Here is a 22500-nt window from a genome sequence, read left to right on the forward strand (position 1 = left end):
TCCAACCATGCCAGGATATGTGGCTCTGTCTGCCTCTCTCTCTCGCAATCCTCCACGTTCTCTTTACGTAGCTTATCTTATCTGTGACGGCGCACTGCTGACACCTCAAGGTGATATGTTCCACATTGACAGACAAAGTTATTAATGAAGGCAATAAACACACTGCATAGACTCAAGGCAGTAAAGAGTGTCTGTGTGTGTGTGTGTGTGTGTGTGTGTGTGAGTGTGTGTGTGAGTGTGTGTGTGTGTGTGTGTGAGTGTGTGTGAGTGTGTGTGTGTGTGTGAGTGTGTGTGTGTGTGTGTGTGTGTGGGTGTGGGTGTGTGTGTGTGAGTGTGTGTGTGTGAGAGTGTGTGTGTGTGAGTGTGGGTGTGTGTGTGTGTGTGTGTGTGGGTTTGTGGGTGTGTGAGTGTGTGTGTGTATTTTCATCCAAGTAGAGCAGTAGTAATGTTTGCTCACCTCCTCACAGCTCCTCAGATAACGGGACATTTCTGCCCCGTCCGGCCTCCCTGTCCGGATAAGACCACACTATACATGCTGCCCTGACCAGCACTGTCGAAGGCTGCTGCACGTTAAATAGAACTCATGCAGTGAGATGCAGTGAGACGTAGCGAGACCCAGCGAGACATAGTGAGACTCACTAGCTACTTCACAGCACTACGACCTCGCTGACCCAGGAAGGCTGTTTAAACTGTTTTTGTTGTTGTTATTTTTGTAAACATTTGTTTATTTACATATAATTTACATATAATCAACTTTCCCATCTGACCTTATTAACACTGTTATTGATTAGAGATGAGTATTAATATCGTGTGTAAAAAGGCCATGTGGTCAATGAGGAGCATCGTGTGCCTTTATTATCATTTAAGATTTCTGTAATTTAAGATTTCTGTAATCACTTGGTTTACACTGAAATGTCCAGAAGAATCATCTCAACATTGTTTATTCAGTCTAAATCACTGGCCTTGCTCACGCGGACTTTCATAATGTGTGGTGATACCCAGAAAGCATACTGACCCTGACTGACCCAGTCCCTCCATGTCACGGTATAAACCATTTGACCATTTGTCAGACATCGTATGTTATCAGATCAAATCAAAATTTATATCTGTTGCGTTTTTACAACAGATACAACAGGTCACAAAGCAGCTTTACAAATGTCCATGTCAAGCCCCCAGAGAGCAAGCCAAGGGTGACAGTGATGAGGAAAAACTGCCTAGAGCACGAGGAAGAAACCTGGAGAGGAACCGAGACTCACGGAGGGGAGGCATCCTCCTCTGGCCGACAACAGACACCGCAATACTAACAATTTACAGCAAAAAATAAATAAAAACTGAAAAATGTAAGCAATTAATGTCTGTTATGTTAGCAGTCTTTTGTTTAAGTTAGCACACGTTTGAGTTAGTTTTCGCCCGTTAAGACTCAGTTTGAGTCTTTTCTCCTGAACAGCCCACTATCAACAGCCCGCGTCTCCCTCCTGGGTTTAAATCTGAGTTCTCAGTGGTGAAAATTAACAGATGGAGGAATTTTTTCATACCCCATGGGTATAAGGTTCTAACGTTTGTGATACATGTTATTTTTATGATACTAGATTTAAAATGTGAGCTTTATTGTATGTTTTGTGGATGTGGTTGGTGTTTTGTTTTTATTCTTGTGTTATATGTTAATCTGCCTGCCTGTAAACCCGCACGGAGCTGAACGGGACTGATTCTTCTCTCCTCCAGCTTCTCCCACTCTCTGTCTCTCTTCTGTTATTTTTCTGTTATTTTTCTGAATATCTGCATATTCTGTTTGGTGATCTTACCATAATGTTTAGAAGCAGATAGCCGGAAGGAGAAGCAGACAGACAGTCCTTTCTCGGTCCTCTGTGGACCGCCCTTTAAGGTCATCTGTTCTTCGTTCTTGCCCAGTTTGACTGACAGGTCCTTGATCCACTGGGAGCTTGATGTTGCTTATGCATATTTGAACTGAAGAAAATGGATTAGAACCTTTTCTATAGGTGTGATTGTATGTGAGCTATAAGTCCTCTCTAAATAGTGCATGGGAGGAGAGAGAGCATTTATACCAGAAGAATATTCCTGCCAGCACTTTAGTATGTCACATTACATAAAATACATATATGACGAGACCTTGGTCATTAAATATAAATGACATTTTGGCTACAGACTCTGGTTCGTCGAATGTGCTCATGTTTCTGGATCTTACTGACGCCTTTCACACAAAATGTAACGACATTTTAATCCATAGACTCGAAAATCTGGTTTGCGTTACTGATCGTGCACTTAAAAAGTTCAAATGTAGCTTTACTGGTGGGTTTCTCACGGTGTTCCACAGGGCTCAGTTATTGGTCCACTACATTTGTTATTTACATGCACCACCTTGGCAGTGTGATTAGAGAGATGGTCTACTGTTTCACTGCTGCACAAACACACACACACGGAGCACTCAAACATCCGGCCACCTACTGCCTTAGTTGCTAGAAATTGTTCTGAAATTAAATAAAGTTAGAATCTGTACTAATGGATTTTCTAACCACACTTAAGAAAATTGGTGGTCACAGAAATAATTAGAACCTTGGAGAATTTTTAGATTCTTTTCTCTCATTCGGTTACAATGTTAAAAATGTGGATAAAACTGCTTTCTTATATATTAAGCACATTTTATATTTTAGAATTCTATCCAAAGTAAGTGAGATTGTGATTCTTGTCTTTACCTCTAGACTCAACTTAGAGTTATTTGATTCAGTTTGATCTATTTTACCGTTCATCCTTATTTTGTTGTGTAAGCGACCTTGGGTGTCTCAAGTCGAAATTATTATTGTTGCTGTGGTTGTTGTTGTTACTATTCTGTGCTTGTAGTTTTCTATATCCTAGACCAGAGTCATATGTTTGTTAGAGTAGCCTGTCTGTCACACTGTAAAACATAGTTGAGCCTTTATCGTATCAGTGGTCAAATCAAAATGAGTATTCTATGAAATATGGTTATGGCTTGTCCTTTGTTTGTCAGTGAACTTAGTGCATCCGTTTCAGACATTTTTACCGATGCCTGAGCGATCGATGCAGCCACACGTTTAAGTAGCAGGAGGTGGTAGTGCTGTGATCACTCTCAACCGTGGAGCAGGACACATTAGCGTCACGCCACCACTGGAAAACATTCATTTTCATTACTGTACTTTCTGTGTCATACCTGCTGGGCCCCACCACCTCCCACCCAGCACAGAGGAAGCATCACGCACCTCGTACCACTAACATCCGGCACGTGGCTTGGCTCACGGAGAGGGTCTCACTCCATTAGCCTGCATGCATCCAGCATGAGTGATAATGTAAAACTAGATAGAAAATAATTTCCATGAGATATTAACTGCTAACAAACACCCCGGGGCTACTGGAGGCCAGTTTGGAAACGAAAGCACCATGATGTTTCTCCAAACACAGCAGCTACTGGAGATCCGATTCCTGGAGAAGAGCGTAGCTCACGGTCCTTGCGTCCTCGCTCTGCGCAGGGGAGGGAGATGTGGACCAGAGTGGGGAGGAAGTGCAGCCAGGTAGAACGTCACTGAATCAGTTTAGGGAAATGAGCTGAGTGGAAAAAGCCATGAGATGTGGGCACTGCCCTCCAAACAGCCAGGCGCTCTTTGAACAGGCCTCTCGAGAGCAGAGCGGGCTTCCGTTCGGTGATGTGAGCTGGCCGGCAGGCGGCCAGAACCGACGGTCGAGTGGCTGCACTGCACTAATCGCTGGTCTTTTCATTAGCCCAGAGAGCTGAAAGTGCCGTTTCCCGTGTGGTTTTGAAATGGCCACCAGTTTAATAAAAATGGATCACTTCTGCTGTTAGCGTGTTAATACGGGGAGGCAAACAGATGTCAACATTCAGGAGTGATTTAAGACACGCTGAGATCTCTGAGTCCATACAAGAGTCTGAAGATTTGTCAATTGCCTCAATCTCTATTTCTATATTTCACACACTCTTCCTCTCTTTGCTCCCCCTCATGTAAGCCTTTTACTTAAAGGTACACAGTTATGCAGAGTAACTGGAGTTTTTTTAATGGGGGGGAAAACATTACTGAACACTTAAGAGTTATAACCACAAGATTGAGATATAACCACAAGATTGAGATATAACCACTAGAGTGAGATATAACCACAAGATTGAGATATAACCACAAGATTGAGATATAACCACTAGAGTGAGATATAACCACAAGATTGAGATATAACCACTAGAGTGAGATATAACCACAAGATTGAGATATAACCACTAGAGTGAGATATAACCACTAGAGTCCCAGGCAGAAGATGGTGGTGGGTTCAACCCCAGGCTGAAGTGCCCTCCCTGGTTACCCACCTGCACGACTGCCGTCCCCCATAATGCCTCTGTCAGCCGTGTTTCCACCGCAGCGATGCAAATGCACCCCAGCACAAACTCCGACGGTGAGGACAGCTTGTAGCCCGTCGCCTCACGCTGTCAACCAACAAAGAGCGCTATGACAACAAAACATTCCTCTGTCGCCCGGTGACATCGAAGTACCTCCTACAGTGCCCCCGGGGGGCCCTAGTGAGCCCGTCTTTTCCCTGACACAAGCAGCGTACGTATCTGCCGTGACAAATGACTGTGCCACTTGTTTTATGGTCTATAAACAGCACAGTAGGTCTGTAGGAAGGGATGGTGGGACGCAGCGTCGTCTCTCCTGTAGGGCCAACGTGCAGGTTTGTGTCGTCTTTCCTGTGCAGGGGGGAGGCCCCTGACCTGGGCAACGGCTGGAGGTCATGCACAGCTCAGTCAGGGATGGCTATGGATTTCTGATGCCACTGGGTTTCATCTTGGGTTTTGGGTGGGTCTTGGTTCAGGAACAGCCACACATGACTTCCTAAATCAGGTTTACTCCAGAGATTACTCCAGAGAGATTACTCCAGAGATTACCACAAACATTAATCCAGAGATTACCACAGAGATTACTCCAGAGATTACCACAGAGATTACCACAGAGATTACTCCAGATATTACCACAGAGATTACCTCAGAGATTACTCCAGAGAGATTACTCCAGAGATTACCACAAACATTAATCCAGAGATTACCACAGAGATTACTCCAGAGATTACCACAGAGATTACCACAGATATTACTCCAGATATTACCACAGATTACCTCAGAGATTACTCCAGAGAGATTACTCCAGAGATTACCACAGATATTACCACAGATATTACTCCAGAGAGATTACTCCAGAGATTACCACAGAGATTACTCCAGAGATTACCACAGATATTACCACAAACATCACTCCAGAGATTACTCCAGAGATTAACACAAAGATTACTCCAGAGATTACCACAGAGATTACTCCAGAGATTACCAAAGAGCTTTCTCCAGATTACTCCCTATCTAAATGTAACATACCAGACTCTAATATTCATGAATATATTGACAGAACGCTTGCCCCCATCCACTGCCCCCCCCACACACACTTTTTCTATCTCTCTCTCTCTCTCTCTCTCTCTCTCTCTCTCTCTCTCTCTCCCCCTCTCTCTCTCTCTGTCATATGTCTGCATATGTGAGCTGAGTGGCAGGTCAGGATGTGGAGTGGGAATTGTGTGGATCATCTGTTTTCTTGATCCTGAATCTACCCTGTAGAACCCTGAACGTACTGTAGAACCTTGAATTTACTGTAGAACCCTGAACGTACTGTAGAACCTTGAACTTACTGTGGTACCCTGAACATACTGTAGAACCCTGAACGTACTGTAGAACCTTGAACATACTGTAGAACCCTGAATGTACTGTGGTACCCTGAACATACTGTAGAACCCTGAATGTACTGTAGAACCCTAAACATACTGTAGTAGCCTGAACGTACTGTAGAACCTTGAACATACTGTAAAACCCTGAATGTACTGTAGAACCTTGAACATACTGTAAAACCCTGAACGTACTGTGGTACCCTGAACGTACTGTAGAACCCTGAATGTGCTCTGGTACCCTGAACATACTGTAGAACCCTGAACGTACTGTAGAACCCTAAACATACTGTAGTAGCCTGAACGTACTGTAGAACCTTGAACATACTGTAGTACCCTGAACGTACTGTGGTACCCTGAACTTACCCTGAAAGTGCAAGACAGTTGTTTAATTAATACAAAACAGCTGTGAAAACCTCTATACTACCACTGTTATGTGTTCTGCTAATTAATTCTGTGAACGAAGCTCTGGCAAATTAGACGTGTTTTAATGAACAAAACGTGTTACATTGAATGATTCACTGAACTATTTAAATTTCATTATTTAATTTTGCTGAGGTGGGAAGCAATTAGATTTTCTCAGTTCAGAAGGTGTCATATGAAATTGTGTAGAGCTTAGTCAAGCTGAGTGTTAATACACACACACACACACACAACACACACAAAGAGATGGTTTTGATAGGTCTTTACCGTAGTGCTCACTCTTTCTGTAGTCTGGAGTCAGGGTTGGTGTAAGGTAAGATGTTTCTCTGCTGATTCACACCTGAGAGATCACTGACCTCCACCAATCACTGACCTCCACCAATCACTGACCTCTACCAATCACTGACTTCTACCAATCTCTGACCTCCACCAGTGGAGGTGTGTAAGGAGATGCAGCCCTTATGAAGATTTAGTGCAGGGATGATCTTGCCCTGTAAAGTGTCCTTCTCTGTAGTGCCCTACGACTAGACACCAGGGGGCACAATCAAGAGGGTGTAGGCAGATGTAAACGTTAGTCAGTGCCATCTTGAAGGAGCGCCAATAATCCCAAACAGATTAGCGCCTTCACGTGATGTCATCTGACAGTCTGCACTAACATGACACAGATTTTTTAAACTGTGCAGACAAATGCTGACAACAGAGTGTCACTTGTTATAATCTGTTATAACGGCATGTCTGGGAGTGTGAGGGGTTATAATCAGTTATAAAGCCATGTCCATGTTATAAAGGATTACCATTGCTGTCACGGTTGTGTTTGACAGGAGGAATTTATTGAACACACAAATGACTGCAGTTAGCATCACGTCACACAGCATCAGCCATCTTCCAATCTGAAAAGAGCGTGGTGTCATTTAGCACTCTCTCCTCCTCTACCTTCCTGAGAGTCTCTCTCTCTCTCTCTCTCTCTCTCTCTCTCTCTCTCTCTCTCTCTCTTTCTCTCTCTCTCTCTGTGGCTGATGTGGAGTTTGGGAGGTAATTAGTCTGTAATGATCAAAATCCTTACAAGTGTGTAAAGTGTCGTGCTAATTGCCCGATATCCTGCATGTTAGCAGTATTAGCAGCACAAAAGACCATGAAGGGGAATAATGCCAAACGCTTCCACGCAAGTAAGATCACTTTACACACACACACACACACACACACACACACCTTAAGCACAGTGCAGGTGTTTAGAGCTGGCCTCTGCCGCCTTCTGATACCAGGCACGCCCACTTTAATAACTGACAGTGAGAAGACGAGAGAAATGGAGCTTCTAATCCATCATGGACACTCTGATGTGTTATGATACTCTCCCCTCTGCTCTCGCCGTGAATTATTAACGTGTTTTAAATTACACTCACGTCTTCACATAATTGGAGGAGGAGATGGAGGGAGATGTGTAGTGTGGGTGAGGTAGAGGCATCCATTATGTATGGGCCTGGGGTGATGTGTGTTTGCCTTCACACAGAATTATCTCTGCAACATCTATTAAATGGATGTATTGGCAAATCACTCCTTTTGCGTTTGTCACTCCATGTCCGGTCGGTGCCAAGCAGACTGTGACATACAGACACGGGGAATTCCTCTTTAACAGCTTACTTACCCTGACGGACCACCTGAACATCTACAGGGGTAGGTTCATACGAGAGGCACACCACTGAACATCTACAGGGGTAGGTTCATACGAGAGGCACACCACTGAACATCTACAGGGGTAGGTTCATACGAGAGGCACACCACTGAACATCTACAGGGGTAGGTTCATACGAGAGGCACACCACTGAACATCTACAGGGGTAGGTTCATACGAGAGGCACACCACTGAACATCTACAGGGGTAGGTTCATACGAGAGGGACACCACTGAACATCTACAGGGGTAGGTTCATACGAGAGGCACACCACTGAACATCTACAGGGGTAGGTTCATACGAGAGGGACACCACTGAACATCTACAGGGGTAGGTTCATACGAGAGGCACACCACTGAACATCTACAGGGGTAGGTTCATACGAGAGGCACACCACTGAACATCTACAGGGGTAGGTTCATACGAGAGGCACACCACTGAACATCTACAGGGGTAGGTTCATACGAGAGGCACACCACTGAACATCTACAGGGGTAGGTTCATACGAGAGGCACACCACTGAACATCTACAGGGGTAGGTTCATATGAGAGGCACACCACTGAACATCTACAGGGGTAGGTTCATACGAGAGGCACACCACTGAACATCTACAGGGGTAGGTTCATACGAGAGGGACACCACTGAACATCTACAGGGGTAGGTTCATACGAGAGGCACACCACTGAACATCTACAGGGGTAGGTTCATACGAGAGGGACACCACTGAACATCTACAGGGGTAGGTTCATACGAGAGGCACACCACTGAACATCTACAGGGGTAGGTTCATACGAGAGGCACACCACTGAACATCTACAGGGGTAGGTTCATACGAGAGGCACACCACTGAACATCTACAGGGGTAGGTTCATACGAGAGGCACACCACTGAACATCTACAGGGGTAGGTTCATACGAGAGGCACACCACTGAACATCTACAGGGGTAGGTTCATACGAGAGGCACACCACTGAACATCTACAGGGGTAGGTTCTGGTAAGTTGAGGTGTGTGCTTCCAGTGTTGCTCTACAAACGTTCCTCTAATTCACTGTGCTGTATCTCCAGAGAAGGATGGCCCCAGCACAAGCTGCAGTGCTGCAGTAGTTTACGAAGTCCTGGTCTCTCCTGCTAACGACCTGATCACCAGCATCTGCAGGAGTGTTCTGGTGAAAGGAAGCTGTGTGAGTCAGTATCAATCTCCCATGTGCTCGTCCTGCTGGATTAAAGAGGAGTAAAGTGTCTTCACAAAAATGAAATGTGATGGTTATCAGCACTGATGTGCTATTAAGTCAGTAAAATACTTTAAGCTACTTATAAGCTACTTGATTCTAAAAGTAATGTTATCACTTCTGAAATATCCAGTAATTGCTTTGGTACTTGTTAAAGAAGTAGTGTAATACTGCCCTGTGTGTGTGTGTGTGTGTGTGTATGTGCATGTGTGTGTGTGTGTGTGCGTGTGTGTGTGTGTGTGTGTGTGTGTGCATGTGTGTGTGAGTGTGTGTGTGTGTATGTGTGTGAGGACGGCTGCTCTAGTGTGTCTGTGTATGTGTGTTTGTGTGCACGTGTGTGTGTGTGTGAGAGAGGACGGCTGCTTTAGTGTGTGTGTGTGTGTGAGTGTGTGTGTGAGGACGGCTGCTCTAGTGTGTGTGTGTGTGAGAGTGTGTGTGTGAGTGTGTGTGTGAGGACAGCTGCTCTAGTGTATGTGTGTGTGAGTGTGTGTGTGTGTGTGTGTGTGTGTGTGTGTGTGTGTGTGTGTGAGGACGGCTGCTCTAGTGTGTGTGTGTGTGTGTGTGTGTGTGTGTGTGTGTGTGTGTGTGTGAGGACGGCTGCTCTAGTGTGTGTGTGTGTGTGTGTGCGCTGTGTACAGAAAAGTGCTGTATCTTTAGTTCTGAAGACAAATGGTACATGTGCTCCACCTTGAAAGATGTTGAAACAGCACACAGCGAAACATCTGCAGTGTTGTCAGTGTTGGTAGTTTTGTCCTTAAATGGTCACCAGTGTGGCCAGGAGATGAATTATCTCACAAGACCACGGCAGTGCCAGCGCTCACACGTTCCCACCGGCCTCAGAGGGCCCAGGGCTCCGGCTGTCCAGCCAGCAGCGGCATGTTTAGGAGGCTGTGTGTACGACACGCTGAGGTGCGTGTGCGTGTGTGTGTGTGACTGTGTTCTGGCTCTGTGGGTTTTCCAGGACCGTATGTCTCAGTGCTATGCTGTGGGCTGCTACCATATGGTGCCCACAGCCATGCAAGAGCCTCGCTGCCACTCGGGCTTGGCGCGACAGCACCCATGGATACCGGGCACACGTCCTCTGGGTTTGTCTAGTGCTTCCGTAGATGGAGGCGGCAGAGTGTGCGTGTGTGTGTGTGTGTTACCTACACCAGCACTCCACCCAACAAAGCCTCTTGAAGGATGTGTGTGATGTGAAATGTGAGATTTTTCTTTGCTTTGCTGTTCAGTCTCGTCTTCTCCAGTGAAACCTTCCTGTGTGAATACGTATGAGCTTAAAGAGCCTTTACTTTCTGTGCTGAGTAAGAATGCAGACCAAAGCATCTCTCCAGTGCAGACTGAAGTGAGACAGGACTCAGTGCAGTGAAGGTTGATGAGACCATAGTGAAACAGGACTCAGTGCAATGAAGGTTGATGAGACTGTAGTGAGAGAGGACTCAGTGCAGTGAAGGTTGATGAGACTGTAGTGAGACAGCACTCAGTGCAGTGAAGGTTGATAAGACTGAAGTGAGACAGGACTCAGTGCAGTGAAGGTTGATGAGACTTTAGTGAGACAGCACTCAGTGCAGTGAAGGTTGATGAGACTGAAGTGAGACAGGACTCAGTGCAGTGAAGGTTGATGAGACTGTAGTGAGACAGCACTCAGTGCAGTGAAGGTTGATGAGACTGTAGTGAGACAGTGAGACTCTGATGCATATGTGTCCCTAAATCCTCCACACACACTTTGATGACACTACATTTGTAGTGTTTGACTATGCCCTTATCCAGAGTGACTTCTCTGTATCACCAGTGTTAGGGTTTAGGGTTAGGGGTTAGAGTTAGGGTTAGTGACTTTGGGAACTGAACTTACTAGGCTTGATGTTGCCATCATCTTGTTTTGTTTGCATGACCTGGTGAGCTGCAGGAGAAACCTCTGAGTATCCTGACAGAGACTTAGAGCTCAGATCCTGTAACTCACTGGTTAAACAAGATGCTCGCAACACAGGGTGATGTGTCCAGTTCCCAGGGGACCATGCATGCCAGTTCAAGTATGTATCCCTCCCCAAGACTGGCACTCTTCTGGAGAACAGGAGCCGCCAACTGCCAGAGATGTCACTTCGGATGAGCTGAAGTGTAAACAGGCAGTTGCCCCGTGCTGAGCGGCATGTCACCCTGTCCCTCTGAAAGCTCCGCCTTGACTGCGACTGTAAAAAGCCGTAATGGTGTGATGCGTTGGACGAAAGTCTCATCCACGTGGCCGTTGATGCCAAACTCAGACAGTGCATGCAGATGTCTGATTGCTCTCAGCACTGAGGAAGTGGGCAGACTTATGAACACTTCCCCCTTAATTAGTACCCCCTCAGCCACCTGACACACATTCATTCTCGACCAATCAGAGATGGCCATGCTCAATGCAGAGCTTCATGAGTCATCGCCTTGACGACAGAGTTACAGTGAATGACAACAAAGGTGTGTTCTTTGTAAATGATCATTTAGTCAAACTTCTGCAGATTCACCACTGGGATCTGTTACATGTAGCTCAGGTTCTCTCAGGTAGCAGCAGGAACACATGTACAGTGAGCGATTGCTTCAGTAGGTGCACCTACTCTGTGGAGATCCACCACACCTGACACCACTACTACACTCTGACCTCAGATGATGGACTGTGAACAATCTTGTGCTCTGTGGAGTCTTGTCCAGGAGTCTCGTGCTCATTGTCACAGCCATTGCTGAGCTCTGTCATAATTCACCTGGTTTCACCAAAGAGCAGGTTGATGCTTTAATTAATTTATACATGAAAATATTATATTTTGAATATGCATATTTATACGTAATACATTTTTGTAAATATTGTTTATGAAGTCACAAATATATCAAAACTCTAAAAATATAGTCATTTATACAGTATATACATACACAAGTTATACAAACATCACCTGCCCTGATTTTAAAGGCACCACTGAAAACGTGGCACAACTGTGCAGTGAACAAGACAATTTACCATCATCTGATTTGATCTTAATCCAGTTTGGTATATTTGGAAATCAGTGATAAACAGAACTTCAGGACTTCAGGACTCCAGGACTCCAGCTGTGTTGGTGTGGGGCTGGTAGGGTAATGGTGTAGGCTGGCCGTCGGGTGACGGTCTGACTGTTGGATGCGTTCGTTGGACTGGATCACTTCTGTGTGTCTTGCCAGTACAGGATTACGCAACCACTCGTAACTGCAGTCCTGCGGCAACAGTCAGTAACATGCTGCTTATAAACCACAAACAACCAAAATTCCCTTAGTGGGTCTTAATATGACTGCGAATGAATAAACCCAAAGGCAGAAACATTCTTCTGTCCCTGCGCATACCTCCAGAGTCAGCGCTGTAACCTGCAGGGATTCTCTTTACGCCACGGTCATCGTAAGATGATATGTGCTGTTTGTTTTTCTTTTTCTGCTGATTTTAGTTGTAAAATCACTCCATCCTTGCCCCTCTCTCTCTTGCATTCTCTCTGTCTTCAATTTTCATCTTTTTCCGAATCAAATGAGCTTTACTGGCATGACAAAATCATACTGAATTATCATACTGTGTTTACATATGAGCAGAAGTAACATGTGCACAAACAGTAAAGTTCAAACCCTGATGAAGAACAGTGTAGTAAACACTGTGAATACCCAGACAAACAATGTGTCAATATGTCATACATAAACTGCACTGCAGGGAGAAATATCATCTAATGTAATGTGTCAAATTACTGATGACTCGAAACTCTACCAATCTCTCTGTTTCAATAAATGATAATAACCACATAAAGTTAAAGTTTTAGCAGTGTGTATATATGAACATGACATAGATGAGTATTGTGTATAGTGAGAGGTGTGGTGTGCCTCCCGCTCTGCAGTTTAGAGGTGCTGTTTCCTTCTCCAAGGATAATTTGTCATTTTTTAGACTGAGGGAGAATTTAAAACATTTGGTGTATACTGTTAAATTTTGCTGTAAAATCTTACCATGAAATATATGGCAACATGTCTCTGTCTGAAAGACTAGTACACCTACCCCACCTCTCGGTGACCACAGTCTTCTCACCACTCCCACACGGACCACACAGTCTTCTCTCTCTGGACAGTCAGGATTGTTTGTATCTGTCTGTTTCTCTGGTCAGATTGTCTTCACTGAGCCTGTACTTGGTGAGGATCTGTCTCTGCTGTGGATCTGTGATGGTTTAAAGATATTCTAATCATTCATATTCTCTGTTTAGTGACCCATAGGTCTGTGGTTTAGAGTTTTGGTGTGATTGTCCCAGTGTTCCATACAGGTGTCTTTGCTGTGTTTGATAGTGTGTTTAACTCTGATTGGACTGCGGTCAGCAGTACTGGACTGAGGCTGCTGTGTGTTGGGTTCAGTAGGTTAGGTCAAAGAACAGAGAGGAGGTCCAGAACAGGGCCCGTGTGGACTGAGAGGAGGTCCAGAACTTGGCCCGTGTGGACAGAGAGGAGGTCCAGAACAGGGCCCGTGTGGACAGAGAGGAGGTCCAGAACAGGGCCCGTGTGGACTGAGAGGAGGTCCTGAACAGGGCCCGTGTGGACTGAGAGGAGGTCCAGAACAGGGCCCGTGTGGACAGAGAGGAGGTCCAGAACAGGGCCCGTGTGGACTGAGAGGAGGTCCAGAACAGGGCCCGTGTGGACAGAGAGGAGGTCCAGAACAGGGCCCGTGTGGACAGAGAGGAGGTCCAGAACAGGTCTGGGTCCAGTTGGGCTGGTGCTCATGTCTGAGTGACGTGGGAACTGATGAGTGGACTGATGATGTCTGTGAGTAGCTGACTGACTGCATGCTACTGTCCATATAAATACACTTAAAACAAACCAGTAAACTGGAAATGATTCAATCAATAACTTGTCCTGGGTGGCCTTTTTAAGACAAAACAGGACTGCCCTTTTAAAAAACAAACAAACAACTAGTTTTTAATGTGTGTGTTGTTATAAGCTGGTAGGGTTCTTCTTTGAATTAAAGATATTCCTTTCTCAAGAAGAGATGAAAAACGCCATTTCAAATGTACAAAATTAGCCATTTGTAAAGGACAGCCTGCAAAGGTCAAAGCCCCAGGAAACCTGTCTGTGATTGCTGAGTCATTAGATCAGATCTGGTTTTGTTATTGAGTCATTAACTCAGAGCTGGTTTTGTTTTTGCTGAGTCATTAACTTAGAGCTGGTTTTGTTTTTGCTGAGTCATTATATCAGTTTTGGTTTTGGTATTGCTGAGTCATTAAATCAGTGTTGGTATTTACAGTAGCCCTACTCATGACAGACGCCTGCATAACCCTTACCCTAACACTAACCCTAACACCTAACCCTAACCCCTAACCCCTAACCCTAACACCTAACCCTAACCCTAAGCCTAGGGCCTGACTGCACCTGTCAAACAGATGATGTCACGTAGCACTCATAACTTCCTGAACCCCTAACTCTAAGCCCTAACCTTAAACCCTAACCCCTAAACCCAACCCCTAACCCTAACCCCTAATCCTAACTCCTAACCCTAAACCCTAAATCCTAACCCTAACCCTTGAGCAGTCTCTTCAGGTCTGAACAAACATTGGAGGTCAAAGCACACTAGTGACTGTGATCATTCACCAGATCAGTTGTAGGTTTGTATGAGATATTTCCTGGTGTTGTGAGGTGTTATGAGGTGTCGGGGGTGTTGTATGTTGTTCCTGGCATGGCAGTGTTGGGTTCTTAGACTGATGTAAAAACATCTTTATTAGACTATTCAGACCGAACCCTCAGTTATCAGACCTCAGGATTGTTCACTGACTTTCGCTGGTGTTGTGAGCAGCGATTTTTTCATTTTTCTGTCTTGTTTCTTTTTTCATTAAACCATTGCTAGATGTTTACTCTAGCACTCAAGTTTTGGACCGTAGAAAAATCTTGAATAATTTGCCTCGTTCCCAGGGGCTTTGAAAGTTCAGCCCATAGCAACTTACTCTGCTGCTTCATCAACATCTCACACTCACAGCTGCTAAAGTCCACTGGATGTGACTTCAGGCTTTTGGTTCATACACACTATCTCTGAAATGCCCATGGATATGCCATTCCTGTGGTCACAGAGAGAAGACAAGTCTTGGTTTCCAGGTGCTCTTCTGTGTTGCTCCTGTCCACATTAGAGCACGCGGTGTCCCTTGGCGTTGTGGTTTTGCTCTTTAATGAGTGTTTGCTGACCGAGGTGTTTTGTGATAATGGTTCGCTGTGTGCTGAGGTAAAAGTCATGTCTCAACCAGCCTCGTGAGTTGATTGTGCCTTAATTTCAGATCTTTCTCACCCTACTGTGGAGAAATAAAGTTTTATGTCTTTCTAGACAGGCTGAATAAAGCTTAATATGTTTTTTGAGTAAATCTCTGTATTTGAGGGTTGGTGATTGCTCAACAGTAATGCGGAACAGTTGTGTGTGATTTGCGGCTCTACGTTCCGTTTAAAACGCGCACCACTGCTGTGAGATCGGCGCGGAATTTCACAGAGACGTCCGAGTGATGGTCGTCCCGTCGGGCTCTAGAGCAGACCGCAGGTAACGCCTCTCTCTGGGACGCCACTCCTCAACAGAAATTCAGAATGTATTTACCCTTTCTTTTCACGTCTTACGTTTAGGCCCATTATCACATGCTCAAGCAGACAGAGAAAAGCTGCTACTGCCAAACAGTTCTGTGTGTGTCCCATGAGTACTTGTGAGAAAGCGAAAAGGCATTTGAATGGGCAACATCGCGCAGGTGTTGCTCTGGTGGAATGCCTGCTTTTCTTTCTCCTGCCCCCTCGCCTCTCTTAAGAAGTGTTTGCTTGAGTTTTTGTTTGTTTGTTTGTTTGTTTGTTATCCTCTTACTCTCGTTTTATGATTTTGATTTGTTTTACTTCCACTCTGACATCCATGTCTGCCCCGGGATGTCTGTCACAAACTGCAGTCCAACGTTGTGACAAGGCTTTTTTTGGTTCCTTCCCGTGCCCTTATGACCTTGTTTCCCTGCCTTTCTTTTGTTCTGTTCTTTCCTTCAAGGTCTGGCGCACCTGACACTAAGCAACCAAGGTATGGCTTCCCTCTTTGGTTTTTATATTCGGGGGGTCTCGGTTCCTCTGCCCACTGATCTTCTATCAGTCCTCCTTCTGTCATTTTCCCCGCCCATTCTCTTTTCTCTCTGCCTCTTCTTTTCTTATCTTTTGTCCTTCATCCATTTTCCCGTTTGACCTTTCCTCCGCATTGCTCCACCTCTCTCCTCTCCCTCTCCTATCATCTTCTCCGGTTTATTTGTGACCCCGCCCTCCCATCCCATTGTGTTTCTGTAACTCCGCCCTGTTCCTCCATACCCTTGCCCTGATCTCTGGCCTTTCTCCTGAAGAACGTCCTCTGACAGTGGCCCCTCCCACCGAAGGTAACGCTTCTTTCCGTTGGGTATTTATTTGTTTTTTCCCACTGTTTTGCTTGCCTGAGTTGTGACAGTGTTTGCAATGATGCTGTGATGTGAAATGTCACCTGCTGCTGAGATGTTGGTACCCAGAATCTGTGGCGTTTGTGTCCAGAATGCACAGAGTTCCTCCAAACCTCTCTGTTGTCATTCTCATTGTTTGGCATTTGACTGTAGGTAGTTTACAACAGTGTCTTCGCTGCTAGAAGGTTTACAGCAGGGTCAGGTGAGCGTTACAGTCCTACAGGAGTTCAGAACATCTCCGACTTGTTTACACTGAAGCGGTGCACCTCCTCGTAAGCAGAGCCTGGGCCTACATGTGTCTTACATTCACTGTACCTGGTGTCACTTTGTGCTGCTGTGCTCTTGCTGATGAATAAGGAATCAGATCGGTTGGAGTATAAGGATTTCCAGGGGTTTTTTCCACTCTTGTGTTTGTCTCTCTCTCTCCCTCCCTCTCTCTCCCTCCCTCCCTCCCTCCCTCTCTCTCTCTCTCTTCACTCGTCATCTGACCTTTAGCTGTGATCTTTCTCCACGTGCACACCTGTTCACGGGCCCCACGCTAGCCGCCTGCTACAGCCGTAAGGTCATCTGGGGACATGTGTCAGAGAGATTCTCCGAAACCTGATTGGCTGGAGAGCTGGATGACCTTTTCCCTGAACCTTCTCTCTCTCTTTCACTCTTCTGTCTCTTTTTCTCCCTTGCTCTCTTTATCCACCCCTCTCTCTCTCCTCTGCCTCTTCTACTGCTCTCTGAATATACATCTTTCTCACTTCCTCCATATCACAATCAGTCTGTCCACCACCAGCACCACCAGCACCACCAGCACCACCACCACCACCAGCACCACCAGCACCACCCTTCTTACCCCCTTCGCCATGCGTCGTGCTTTCACACTGCACAGCGTGTAACTTATCGTAACTCATGCATTCCATCAGAAGCATGAACTCATCATTTCTGACACAACTGTGCTATTTTAACAAACACAACCAAACAAAACCAAACCCTTTTAAACACAAACAAAACCAAACCCTTTTAAAACCAAACAAAGCCAAACCCTTTTAAAACCAAACAAAGCCAAACCCTTTTAAAACCAAAGCCAAACCCTTTTAAACCAAACAAAGCCAAACCCTTTTAAAACCAAACAAAGCCAAACCCTTTCCTCTGGTGTTTGTCAGCCTTGAATGCCGTGAGTGGTGAAGGAACTGGAGAAATCTTCATAAATACACAAAAGGGCTCTAGATGTAGGATTCCTGTCACCTCCATCTCTTTATGGAGGCTGGGTGGGGTAACCTCCATCTCTTTATGGAGGCTGGGTGGGGTAACCTTCATCTCTTTATGGAGGCTGCGTGGGGTAACCTCCATCTCTTTATGGAGGCTGGGTGGGGTAACCTCCATCTCTTTATGGAGGCTGGGTGGGGTAACCTCCATCTCTTTATGGAGGCTGGGTGGGGTAACCTCCATCTCTTTATGGAAGTATAGAATCTGGTATTACCTTTTTAACCATGATGGGATTTACAGCTCCACATCAAATTAAAAATTAAGATTCTTTTACAGAGATTCATAATTTCTTTGTTGAATAAAAACAATAGACAATTATATACAGTAATTAAAGGTGTCTCAGTGGTTAAGGCACTCAGTGAGTAATCAGAAGGTTGCCAGTTCAAACCCCACCACTGCCAGGTTGCCACTGTTGGACCCCTGACCCTTAACCTCAATTACTCAAGTTGTGGTCAGTCGTAATTGTAAACCGCGTTCTATTAAAAGCATCAGATAGATGGTGTAAATGAAAAAAGAAGATAAAGAACCTTAAGACCAAAAACCATGAAATCATGTAGCTGAGAGACAACAGTAATTAAATCCAGTTGTACAGAGAGAAATGAAATAAAAAGCATAATGAGGATTATGAATTAAATAAATGAAGACACAATCAGGAAAAGCAAGAACATTACATCTTGACAAAATGAAAACCTGAAGCATTGCTGAACAAATATTTGTACAAGTCTTTGTAGAATTGTGGAATTCCAGAGATGATGCGACAAAATCTACAAGCAGCACAACAGAAACAACTATGTAACCAGGAACAGTGTACATGTGTAACAGGACAGTGTACATATGCAATAGAACAGCGCACATGAGTAATAGAACAGTGTACATGTGTAATAGAACAGTGCACATGTGTAATAGAACAGTGTACATATGTAACAGGACAGTGTTTATATTCAATAGAACAGTGTACATGTGTAATAGAACAGTGCACATGTGTAACAGAACAGTGTACATATGTAACAGGACAGTGTTTATATACAATAGAACAGTGCACATGTGTAATAGAACAGTGTACATGTGTAATAGAACAGTGTACATGTGTAACAGGACAGTGATTATATACAATAGAACAGTGCACATGTGTAATAGAACAGTGTACATGTGTAATAGAACAGTGCACATGTGTAACAGGACAGTGTTTATATACAATAGAACAGTGCACATGTGTAATAGAACAGTGTACATGTGTAATAGAACAGTGTAGATGTGTAACAGGACAGTGTTTATATACAATAGAACAGTGCACATGTGTAATAGAACAGTGCACATATACAATAGATCAGTGCACATGTGTAATAGAACAGTGCACATGTGTAATAGAACAGTGTACATATGTAACAGGACAGTGTTTATATTCAATAGAACAGTGTACATGTGTAATAGAACAGTGCACATGTGTAACAGAACAGTGTACATATGTAACAGGACAGTGTTTATATACAATAGAACAGTGCACATGTGTAATAGAACAGTGTACATGTGTAATAGAACAGTGTACATGTATAACAGGACAGTGTTTATATGCAATAGAACAGTGCACATGTGTAATAGAACAGTGTACATATGTAACAGGACAGTGTTTATATACAATTGAACCATGTACATGTGTAATAGAACTGTGTACATGTCTAATAGAACAGTGTACATATGTAACAGGACAGTGTTTATATACAATAGAACAGTGCACATATGTAACAGGACAGTGTTTATATACAATAGAACAGTGTACATGTGTAATAGAACAGTGTACATGTGTAACAGGACAGTGTTTATATACAATGCAACAGTGTACATGTGTAATGGAACAGTGCACATGTGTAACAAAACAGTGTACATATGTAACAGGACAGTGTTTATATACAATAGAACAGTGCACATGTGTAATAGAACAGTGTACATGTGTAATAGAACAGTGCATATGTGTAACAGGATAGTGTTTATTTACAATAGAACAGTGTACATGTGTAATAGAACAGTGCCTATGTGTAACAGAACAGTACATATGTAACAGGACAATGTTTATATACAATAGAACAGTGCACATGTGTAATAGAACAGTGTTTATATACGATAGAACAGTGCACATGTGTAATAGAACAGTGTACATGTGTAATAGAACTGTGTACATGTGTAATAGAACTGTGTACATATGCAATAGAACAGTGTACATGTGTAATAGAACAGTGCACATGTGTAATAGAACAGTGTACATGTGTAACAGGACAGTGTTTATATGCAATAGAACAGTGCACATGTGTAATAGAACAGTGCACATATGCAATAGATCAGTGCACATGTGTAATAGAAGAGCGTGCATATGCAATAGAACAGTGTACATGTGTAATAGAACAGTGCACATGTGTAATAGAACATTGTACATATGTAACAGGACAGTGTTTATATACAATTGAACCATGTACATGTGTAATAGAACTGTGTACATGTCTAATAGAACAGTGTACATATGTAACAGGACAGTGTTTATATACAATAGAACAGTGCACATATGTAACAGGACAGTGTTTATATACAATAGAACAGTGCACATGTGTAATAGAACAGTGTACATGTGTAATAGAACAGTGTACATGTGTAACAGGACAGTGTTTATATACAATACAACAGTGTACATGTGTAATGGAACAGTGCACATGTGTAACAAAACAGTGTACATATGTAACAGGACAGTGTTTATATACAATAGAACAGTGCACATGTGTAATAGAACAGTGTACATGTGTAATAGAACAGTGCATATGTGTAACAGGATAGTGTTTATTTACAATAGAACAGTGTACATGTGTAATAGAACAGTGTTTATATACGATAGAACAGTGCACATGTGTAATAGAACAGTGTACATGTGTAACAGAACAGTGCACATGTGTAATAGAACTGTGTACATGTGTAATAGAACTGTGTACATGTGTAATAGAACAGTGTACATATGCAATAGAACAGTGCACATGTGTAATAGAACAGTGTACATGTGTAATAGAACTGTGTACATGTGTAATAGAACTGTGTACATATGCAGTAGAACAGTGTTTATATACAATAGAACAGTGCACATGTGTAATAGAACAGTGTACATGTGTAATAGAACAGCGTACATGTATAACAGGACAGTGTTTATATACAATAGAATAGTGCACATGTGTAATAGAACAGTGTACATGTGTAATAGAACAGTGTACATGTGTAACAGGACAGTGTTTTTATACAATAGAACAGTGCACATGTGTAATAGAACAGTGCACATATGTGATAGGACAGTGTTTATATACAATAGAACAGTGCACATGTGTAATAGAACAGTGCACATGTGTAATAGAACAGTGCATATGTGTAACAGGACTGTTTATTTACAATAGAACAGTGCGCATGTGTAATAGAACAGTGTACATGTGTAATAGAACAGTGTTTATAAATGATAGAACAGTGCACATGTGCAATAGAACAGTGTACATGTGTAATAGAACAGTGCACATGTGTAATAGAATAGTGTACATATGTAACAGAACAGTGTTTATATACAATAGAACAGTGCACATGTGTAATAGAACAGTGTACATATGTAACAGGACAGTGTTTATATACAATAGAACAGTGCACATGTGTAATAGAACAGTGTACATGTGTAACAACAGTACATATGTAACAGAACAGTGTATGCTGTGTACAGTGTACATGTGTAACAGAACAGCATACATGTGTAACAGAACGGTGTACATGTGTAACAGAACAGTGTACATATACTATATAACAGTGTACATGTGTAACAACAGTACATATGTAACGGAACAGTGTACATTGTGTATAGTGTACATCTGTAACAGAACAGTGTACATATACTATATAACAGTGTACATGTGTAATAGTGCAGAACCAGTCCAGGTTTTGGTTCTGTTTCAGCTCTACATCTACATGTACCTGGTGACCTGCTGGAGGTGCTGGGACCTGGAATGGACTAAATCTATTGAGTCCCTCCAAGTCCCAGTGACTCAAAGGACAACACTGGACAACTGGTGATCCCACACCTTCAAATGAATGTCCACTTTTTGAGACTTCATGCTAAAGACCAAGACTGCTCTTCCCCAGTCGGGTCCGGTTTGGTTCTGCCCAGACTGCCCTCCCCCGATCGGTTCCTTGGCCGTGCCCAACTCCCTGATTCAGATGCGGATTCTCATGCTGTCTTTGCCATTTCTCTCGTGTGCTGTCTTCCTCTTTCTCTGTGTGTTTCCCAGCGTGCCTCTCTCCCCACCCGATGGCCAGACCAGCCCTGAAGAAATTGGCCTCGCTGGTAGAATTGGAAATCAGGAATTACAAGGGTTTTTCTTCATTCTTCGCTTTCTGAAATCGTATTTTGACCCGTTTGTTGTCGCTTGAGCCATTCTGACATTCGCAAAACAAGCGGTTATTCGTTACCGCAGCAACGATCTACTGTTTGTTCCGTGTGTGGTGTTTAAACACCGAACAGTGGCTTGGTCACCCCACACTGCGTGGGTTGGGGAGGCAGTTCCAGCAGGGTTAGGCACTAGAGTGTGACCTGTGCGGTACACCACAGGCTGTCCTTCTGAAGGAAGGGCTCAGATTAGCTTTCTCTGTGTCCTCTGATAATCTCGTCTGGTTTGACATCCCGGCGTTGGATTTAGTACCCCACTGTCCTTCCTCCCCACTCTCAGTCATGCTTACCTCCTC

General features: G+C 43.9%; 1 protein-coding gene across 11 annotated transcripts in view; it reads left to right on the top strand.

The window, feature by feature from the left end:
• Positions 1-22500, top strand: part of nrxn2b (neurexin 2b) — a 582744-nt gene that overhangs the window by 154836 nt on the left and 405408 nt on the right. For 9 of the 11 annotated variants that reach the window (XM_035530023.2, XM_081714812.1, XM_081714813.1 and 6 more), the window contains exon 4: positions 16065-16094. The exons of the other annotated variants lie outside the window; for them this stretch is intronic. In XM_035530023.2, the coding sequence (XP_035385916.2) occupies positions 16065-16094 (30 nt within the window). The remainder of the gene's footprint in view (positions 1-16064; positions 16095-22500) is intronic. 11 annotated transcript variants of the gene reach the window in all.

Source organism: Electrophorus electricus, chromosome 5 (assembly GCF_041902795.1).
Source record: "Electrophorus electricus isolate QZ-2024a chromosome 5, ASM4190279v1, whole genome shotgun sequence".
NCBI lineage: Eukaryota > Metazoa > Chordata > Actinopteri > Gymnotiformes > Gymnotidae > Electrophorus > Electrophorus electricus.